A 9,283-nucleotide genomic window follows, 5' to 3' on the forward strand; every position below is an offset into this window, starting at 1 on the left:
ACCCGGATCAAGGGAATGAGTAAACTCTAGGTTACGAGCCTCCATGTTTGACTTTTGACCCACAAAACAAAAGAACCAGCTAATAATCTTTTCTTTTTTATGTATAACCTCCTTAATGGTAGAGCCAAAGAGACTACGAAGCCCTGGTGTTCTACATGATAGTTTTGCGGCCAATTGCGATAAAAACCTTGGAAAGTGAAAGATCTTCTGCAAGAGCTTGTGCTTATCGGCATGCTAAGGCAAGAGAAGGCGGGTATGTAACCTCTGGGAATACAATCGAAGATGACCCTGGATAATGCATATCCTGGTCACGACATACTGCACCCGCTTCCCCAGAATTTCCATTGTGGGGCACTTCACCATTGACATTGATCTTCACGTGGCCTACCAATGGAGGCTTCCACTCTCGAGAGTAACGAGCACGACAACAATAGTAGCCTTTGTGATGCATTCGAGCTCAGAGATGTACCTACCCCGAAAAGGTTCGCCGAGAGTGAACTTTGAAAAATTGCTTCATGAATACTCCCTTTGTGATTAAAAATCGCCGAGAATGGAACGGAGGGAGTAGCTTTTTTTCCTCGCCTTCAAGATAGCCCATAGATAACAACAAGTTTGATGAAGCTCGCATGAGGTAGAATATCCATCATGCCGAATACCCATTGCTTAGCGCTTGGGTCTTTTGATGCCATTAGGTGTTCTGACAACGGAAGATTTCTAATCATTCTCATTTTTTTAGAACAGCTAATTGTTCTCATGCCCCTGCAAAAAAATGAATTATTCTCATGTCATCCTAATTGGGCCGGGGGCAACCAACCAGGCCGGTCCGTAAACCCAAAATTTCTTTGCCGAGAGCGAGGTGGACCCCACCTAACAGTTGCCCAGCTTCTCCTCATTTGGGCCTGGCTTGGGCACTTTCTCCCCCTCCTCTCTTCGGCTGGGCCTTCTCTCCTCGTCTCCTCTCTCTCTCTCTCTCTCTCTCTCATGGCGGCGGCCACCTCCTCGTCGGCGGTGGCGGTATCTACGCCGCAGGGAGTGGCGGAGCGGCGGGGAATCCCGGCGGCTTCCTTCGTCGAGGATGTCGAGACCTACCTCCGGCAGGCCGGGCTCGAGGTCAACTCCGCCCTCGCCTTCCTCCAAGAAAGGTAACCACTGCTCCGCCCCGCTCCCCTCCCCTACACCCTACCTTCGTCCCCATGCATCCAACCCGAAGAACCTGCCGGCTTTGGGTTCTCGCGGTGTTCCGGGGTCCTGGTCCGGCTGCCGCTGCAACTGGGAGGGAAGCTAGATCCTTTGGCTGCTTCTCGCGATGTGCCCTCCACCTGTTTGGTGGATTCGGGAGCTGAGTGGGTGGCCATCGGCTCGCCCTTGATCCGGAAATCGTCTCAGACGTGGGACGATTCGCGTTGATTTGGAGGTCCTCCCGGCGTCCTTACCGTGTACTCCATCCGTTCCATAATATAAGATCTTATACTACATCCAATATGAGTACCTTTGATCCATCTCAGCAAAGCTCCTCTACACGTTAGATCCTTGTAGGGGTCGGTGCTGCTTCCACCACTTGTTTGGTTGCCAGACTAGCTCACAGATTGGAGTGGTCGTTGGGAGTAGGGTTTTGCGACTGGTGCTGTGCTTATGTGGCCCCTGCTTGGATTGGATCTCTGCAAGTTTTCAGTCTCTATTGCCTACTTGTGGATGAGCATCTTAGATTATTAGTCCAAACTATACACTGTGTTGAACTCCTAATTCATTGCGGCTGCAAAGAGGCAAACTCTGCCATAAGCTGTGCAAGCCACGCGAGAGAGGTTTAATGTCCACTCAATCATGGGATACGGTTCATTCACATGTCGAATGAACTGCTTATTATGAGATCTTGCATATTCGACCAAATTCATTGTTGAATTTACGGCCTACCCTCTGTTCCTCACCCTACCTAATCCATGGTGCCGCTCACATGGTACTGAGGCCAGAGGGTAGAGACCAATATATATATAACGTTATTCCGGTTTAGTTTAAACCGTATACAGATAAGCTTCCAGATAATCAATCTGTTTAAACAAAGACTCCAGATTAGCACAACCAACCACGATCATTAGTAATCAAATAGGAGTCTCAACTTAATCTGTAATAAGGTCTCATCACGCACGTGTGAGTCATGCGCCGGATTTGAATAAATTCCAGTTCAAATCTGCAGGATTTTAAACAATCCATATTGCCAAATTATGGACAACCTGGTCATTCCTATCATGCGGTGCCCGGGTTAGATAAACAAAGTTTAATTTCCAGTACACGTGTACTGTACTTCCAGCATGAAGCACCGGCTTCCTCAGACTAATTTCCGTCCAAGTTTCCATGTACACCGTACATGTATATGCTGCTTTCAATTCCACATCTACACTTTCCAGGAGATAAAATAGCAGTAAAATAAATGTTGTAAGCCACACGCACATATACTGAATATTCCAACATTCATCTGGGTTGACAGTTCCTGCAAATAAAGTCACTGTTCCTTCCATTATATTTGAACCTGCCATTCCATAATGACTGATTTTGTCGTTCCTTTGTGGTTTATATTATATGGTCTCTAGTATTTCTTTTGAAAACTATGATGTATGTTCTTGCCTTCAGCTTCACTTCTAGTTGGTAGGCAGCTGTAACTGATTTTATGCACCACAGTTTGATATTTATCCGAATAAGAGCAATTCAATATAATTTCTCCAGCAACTTTTGGCAAAAATCTTGTTTGTCCCTACATATGTACATTACACTTTTTACCTGGTTGTTTTTTGATACTTGGTTCTGCTTTAGAGAAATGTAACCCGTCTCTTAATTTTTTTAGGCTGCAGCAGTACAAAATGGTGGAGATGAAACTTTTAGCACAACAAAGAGAACTTCAGGTGCTCATACTTTTCTTCTTAGATTTACGGAGGCAAGCTAGGATCAAATATGACTTTTGAGTGGAAGTTTGCTTAATTGCTTATATGTACTTCTTTGACGATGTTCTTTGTGCTTTTGAATTATAATTTGAGTGTTCCACAGCACAATTGTTCTCTAGTTAATACTGATAAAAGATTGAGAATTAGTGCTGTAAAAAATGTCAAAGCTTACATGGAGTCAACTCTTGATCATTGACCTAACTTAGCACCATGCTAACTTCTATTAGCAGTTATCATTGATACATGCTAGTTTTAGCATATACTTTATAAACTTATTTTAGCCAGCTGTTCTTATTACAGGCGAAAATTCCTGATATAGAGAAGTGCTTGGATATTGTTGCGACATTGAAAGCTAAAAAAGCTTTGGGTGAGGTTTGTATAATTTCCTTTAACTCCGCTCCTTTTTCGGTTTACCTTTTCTATTTCTGTGCATTGAATTTTCCCCTTTTGCCCAGCCTAATGATTTAAATTAATGTATATTTCTTACTTTGAATACCATGAACCATGATTTTACTGCTGAAGGTTGTAGTTACATTACCTTATCACTTTAACCTGTAAAATGTCAAGTTTGACCGTTTGCATGTTTCTTAACAGTTTGCTGCTAACACTTCATTACCTTAGTTTAATATGGTAGGTCATTATTCATTTTTACCTGTTTCAGTTATCTCCAAAATGTGAAATACAGATCGCATTATACTTTTTTAGTCCATTTTGTTATTATGCATTTGCTAGTTACTAACATCTGTTAAACTCATCTTTTGAAAATGAAACAGTTCAAACTTGATAATGTCTTGAAACTGTAACCATGCTGAACGCTTGTCCTGAATGGAATCATTCAAGTGAAAGTTAAGTAGTTAACTATCTGTGTCTTTGATATATTTAATGCAGGCACTCATAGCTGATTTTGAATTATCCGAGGGAATCTATTCGCGTGCTAAAATTGAGGACTCTGACTCAGTGTGCCTATGGTTGGGTGCAAATGTGATGCTGGAATACTCCTGTGACGAGGTATAGTTTTAAGCATTGTCCTATTCCTGTCCTTCGATTTTTAGTTTCCCCCTTAATTTTTGGGAGTTTTGCAGGCCAATGAGCTCTTGAAAAGTAACTTGGAAAATGCGAGGGCCAGTTTGGAAGTCCTTGTTGGCGATCTTCATTTCTTACGGGACCAGCAAACGATAACTCAGGTAAAATGGCCATGACTGGTTTGACTACTCACCATCATCTCACGCTCAGTATTGCTAAACTCAATTCTTTGTCAGGTTACAATTGCTCGGATATTTAACTGGGACGTGCACCAGCGGAGAAGCAAGCAGTCTGTTATGAAAGAAACGTGATCATCATAGGGTATTCGTAGCCAATGAAATCAGGTTATTTTTGTACTTCTTGCTGCCTCTGGTGATTTAGTCTATCGTCATAGTGTGTGTGCTCTTTGCTGGTGATGGTGCCTTGGCCGCGTGACAGAAATGTATCAATCACATTCAGTTTTATGGTGTTGGAACTCTAGACCGTGTGGTGTAGATGACATTCGCTTCTGTTTTGGGCTGCATGTACTTGTTTAGCGCTTGATGAAACAAAATTTGCAAAGCTTTTTTTTTATTACCTTCTTTTCTGGCATGTTCACTGGTTTTAAATCCTCTAAAAGATGAGCTGCTCCAGTGTCAGTTTACAGAGTATCCTGTTGCAATGTTTACCAGTTACTGGATTTCTGCAGGCTGGTTACGGCTAGGTGTTAATCGATAGGGTCTCAGGTGGTCATGCCTATACGCAGTATGGTACCAAATGTTCCTGTCAGATGTTACTATTACTCTGTTTTTTCTTAAGAAATGTTAAAAGAATCTGACATCAGTTTTTTAACCATGGCAAATCGAATGTTTTTATGGCAAATGAAGTTGTTGCGAGGATGGCAATTTTCTTGAACCCTGATAAGTGTCACATGTCAGGTATGAGCACATGGCAATTCCAAACATTTTTTATGGCAAGTTTAATGACGCGAGGATAGCAACTTTAGTTTATTTTTGACAGAAACTTGCCGTGTGTCGTTGGAATTTGCCATCCTTGTTGACTGGAATTGTCATCGAAAAATGTCGGGACCGGACTGCAACGCACCTGATGTGTGAAACTTATTATTTAGGATTTTCTTTAGCAAACATAGAAAATCCTGTCAGTGAAACTGAACATGGCATGTATTTGTCATCGTTACTAAAGAAAATTGCCATCGTAGCAACAATTTAATTTGTCATAAGAAACATTCAATTTGCTATGGTAAAAAAAGCTGACGTTTGTTTGTAGCGAAATCCTTTTTCTTTTCTTCCGTGGGGTACTATTATTCTGCTTTTGCATCAAGAGGCCATTGATTAGGCTCCTTCCTTTCGGTCACAGCTACTGGTGACGACGAGTTTCAGGACTCCCTATCACACGAAAGAAGAACATGACATGAAACCACATTTTTCTGACTGGGCGGCGTTCGGCCGCCTCTGCCAGCCCGCCCTGATCAATTTCTAGTCGTGCTGTTAAGAACTCAACATGGAGTTGAAACTTTCTCAAGCGTCATTGCATGCTCTGGGCAGCACCTGGCACCCAGTAGGAACACACACCGTGCTGCTGTTGACATTCTGATGAAGAGTATGACAGCAACATATGCTAACCCTACAGCTACAGGTAACCGTTTTCGTGACTAACATGCTCCGAAACTCGGTCAATGTGTTGCTGCTGCTTTGCCTTAGAGGTCCCATCCTACTTGGCCGACATTGCCAGCTTGCTAGGTTGCCCGATGTTGTTCTCAGGTTAGTTAGCTTTTCAGATGTGGTTGAAACCAGGCATCCATATCCTCACTACTATGAATTTGTGGCCATACGAAATATGTGGATCAGCTTCTTCATAAATTTACTTTGATTTTCAAACGGCTTGTAGCATGGAAGTACGGAAAGGAAAATAGAGCGAGCTTCTCTGTGCTAATCCCAAACGGCGGGCTCAGTGATCATTCCATGTAATGAGGTAATAATGAAGTACACAATTGCTGATACATTGTGTGGAAACAAAATTTCAAGACGATAAATTTAATTGTCTCCCGGATATATATGACTCCGAAGTCCCGCGACATTAATTCCCGTAGAAAGAAAAATAACAAGAAGAAATTCGTGTTCTCTGTCGGTGAATCGGAACTCCATTAACCGAATTGCTAGGCATGACTTTCCTTCTCAATGCTGAAACCTACTGGAGTTCCATATCACTTCCCAGTTGAAAATTTCTCAAGTTGCCGCGAGCGACAAACCAACAAGAAACCAGAAAAAGAAAGTATCTATCACTATCACGAGTTACCGACTTTTCTAATCTTTTGCCGATATCTACCCGACACCGACGTTCTAAAGGAAAAGCGACATTGCAGTTTTTGAAGTATTAGGCTCCACAGCCATTCTTACTTCTTAGTTCATGTTTCAAATTTTAGGGCTGCTGCGAAAGCAGCAAATTTTTTTTAAAAACATTTCTCTCCTCACCTAAAATCATTTTTAGAGCACTTCTAATCGATCTCCTAAAAGTTAGTGGAGTAAAAGTTGGAGTGAAGTTAATGGAGTAAATTTTTACTCCATTAACGGTGGTCATATCTAGCCAATCCCCTATAGTTAGCGGAGTAAAATCAAATTTGTGACCGTTTTGTATACTAGCCGCACAAACACAATCTCTAAATAATACATATCTTAAAATCATTCAAATTAAAGCATGGATAGCAATAACCGTCATAACATAACATAAAGCTTCGATCACCTCCACCACCTCCTCCTCGGCCACCACCTCTTGGACCTCCTCCTCGGCCTCCTCCGTGTCTTGGGTGGCCGAATGATCCCAAAACGAGTCATCCCAGTGGTGGCCGAGGACTCCAACGATGCGAGGAATTCGGCCGTGTTCATCTCCGCTCTACAATGTCAAAGCAAGCACTATAAACAATCACTACCGATCACGAACAATCACTATCGAATACCAACAGGACGCAAAGTTTTGTTTTTACCTTCTTGGCATTTCATCGAGCACTTGGCGGCCGCGTTTTTTGTTGCCGGCTGCGGCCGCCGCTCGCGCCGGAGCAGTCGCCGTAGGGGCAGCCGGACTTTTTTTTTAACAGAAAGACTGTAAGGGAACCCCTTACAGTATAATTGGTGCAACAAACCTAAATTGCAAGTACCATGCCTTGAACCTGGATGGGTGGGAAGGCATCAGCCCCTTCCCACCACTAGGCTATGCCTTAGTCTGCGGGGCAGCCGGAGTTGCCGCACGAGGCGTAGGCTTTGGACGAGGCCCCGCCGCATTCTTCATCTTCTTCTTGGCGGCCGCCTCGGCAAGCGCCGCCGCCGCCGCGCGGCGGCGGCTTTCAAGCCTGTTTGCCTCCGGTAGGTGCGGCGGGAGGGCGGCGTGCCGTTGCCGGAGACACGATGGCCACCCCGGACACCATTGGCGTGGTTGGAGGTGGAGCTTGGACCCGGTGGTTCTTTGTCATCCCCAAGCTTTTTCTCGGCACCAGCAGCGAAAAGCCGGCGCAGGTGCCGGCGGGGTAAGTGGGGGGGGGGGGGGCGGATTGGCTATCCATTCCGGCCGGCTCGGAGGTCATCAGTGGCGGGGGCGGGAGGCAGTGCGGGGCGGGAGGGCGAGAGGGAGTTTTACTCGGCGGCCGCACGATAGAGTATATTTAGGAAAATCTTGAGGGAAACAGGGAGTTGGAGTAAAAATTATACTCCATTAACGTTTTTAGGGGATTGGCTAGGTCCGTTGTAAGGGAGTAAACCGAAAATTTTACTCCTTATGGCCATATTGGGGATCGGTTAGAAATGCCCTTAGGACACCAAATTTTTGGGGCAGCTGTTGGAGATGGTCTTAGCTGTTGCTAGCTAAGATGTGGTTTTAAAACTTATTTTTTTGGTTAATTTTGTTAATCATTTTGTTTCCTGGCTGTGCTGTTAATACCACGGCCGTCCTAATCTGATGTATGTGGCTACGTTGGATACAGCTGGCATTCAAGCTTTGTCCTCTTGGCATTCAACACTGACTTTTTTTTTGCGGAATGGCATTCAACACTGACATTCCTCTAGTAATAGTGTTTGAGACTGATTGTGCATGTAATCCATCAATCAAACACTGTGGTCATCAATGACGGTACGGCGTGTCTTTTGATGAGCTACAGAAATGCCGAGCCAGCTTGGTTGAGGCCTGGAACAATCCCATCCAACTCATTTATTAGTAGCGCACATGAACTTACTTAATTCCAGAATGAACTTGCCATTGGAAATAAAAATTTAACCTGTAGAGATCTATCCTCTGAAACTATTGGAAGGCTTATCTTCTTGTTTTCTCTGGAAGCAACGCTAAATTACGTGGTACATGTTCGTTTCTTCCGTCCATAAATTCATGTTACGTGATTCAAATGTGAAGTATGATATTTAGATATGAAGACATAAGAAAACAGACAGTACAATGAAAGGGCACATAACGATCAACAAAATATAAAATTATACTAGCCTTTTTCTTTCTTTGACACCGTCGGTCGAAGATTGAAAATTATACTGAACCAACATTTAAGAAAAATTACAGATGCAAATGTCCTCGCCATACCCGGCTTTAAAGACCGCAATAACCACTCACCGTATGAAACGAGATTTAGAAGTCATTCAAGAAATATTGGTTAAAGCATCATCCCACACAGTACACATTTGCAATCCATCACCACCGGTCCAGAGAGTTGAAAAAATTAGACCATGTCACAATACAACATAGAAGAATATGTCTAAGTCGTCACATCAATAATAGTCCAATTGCTCTTCTTGATAGACGCACAGACCGCCAAGATAGGAAGAAAGCCAACAGACTTGAGACACGAACTCTCACAAGCCCTTCGTCGACGCCGGATCGAACGTCATCGAGGTTGAAAAAGATGGGAGAGACTTTATTTGAACACTCCATCACTGCCACCACCACATCGATGCAGTCAGAGAAACAAAACCTAAGGAAAGAAAAAACGAAACAGACAGTCCCACTCTTGCCGTCGATAAGATTGCCGCGCGGGGCGGGGGGGGGGGGGGGGGGGTGTGAGACCGATGCAGTGGTGAGGAGAAGATCCTTGGTGGCAGCTAAGGTTGGGAGCTGGGCATCGGAATGTGAAGCAATTTTTTTCTTTTGGAACTGAATGTGAAGCATTTTGATCAAACGTGTTCAGCATGGATGACCACTTGTGTTGATTAAACGGTGTTTGATCTAAACTCGTACGGCCCGGGGCCATGCTCCCGGCCCCTGTCATCCTATAACGTGGCAATCTAGGTGGTCACCTCTAACTAGATCGATTTGCCCAACCGATAAACGTTAAGTGCGTT

At 43.9% G+C, this 9,283-nt stretch overlaps 1 protein-coding gene across 1 annotated transcript; it reads left to right on the forward strand.

Moving 5' to 3' along the window:
- Positions 1-902: 902 nt before the first annotated feature.
- LOC109778964 (prefoldin subunit 3) lies at positions 903-4,529 on the forward strand. Its single transcript, XM_020337546.4, has 6 exons — positions 903-1,142; positions 2,837-2,894; positions 3,234-3,305; positions 3,822-3,941; positions 4,016-4,117; positions 4,193-4,529. Exons 1-6 carry the CDS (start codon positions 982-984, stop codon positions 4,265-4,267), a joined length of 588 nt encoding a protein of 195 aa, XP_020193135.1. The 5' UTR covers positions 903-981; the 3' UTR covers positions 4,268-4,529.
- Positions 4,530-9,283: the final 4,754 nt, after the last annotated feature.

This window comes from Aegilops tauschii, chromosome 5, assembly GCF_002575655.3.
Source record: "Aegilops tauschii subsp. strangulata cultivar AL8/78 chromosome 5, Aet v6.0, whole genome shotgun sequence".
NCBI classification, from domain to species: Eukaryota; Viridiplantae; Streptophyta; class Magnoliopsida; order Poales; family Poaceae; genus Aegilops; species Aegilops tauschii.

What these genes read in the sequence shown, in the direction of transcription:
- LOC109778964 (XM_020337546.4), top strand. Translation starts at nt 982, where the DNA reads ATGGCGGCGGCCACCTCCTCGTCGGCGGTGGCGGTATCTACGCCGCAG. An exon ending in CTAAAAAAGCTTTGGGTGAG is followed by an intron (nt 3,306 to 3,821) that starts GTTTGTATAATT and finishes TATTTAATGCAG; the next exon opens with GCACTCATAGCTGATTTTGA. An exon ending in ACCAGCAAACGATAACTCAG is followed by an intron (nt 4,118 to 4,192) that starts GTAAAATGGCCA and finishes ATTCTTTGTCAG; the next exon opens with GTTACAATTGCTCGGATATT.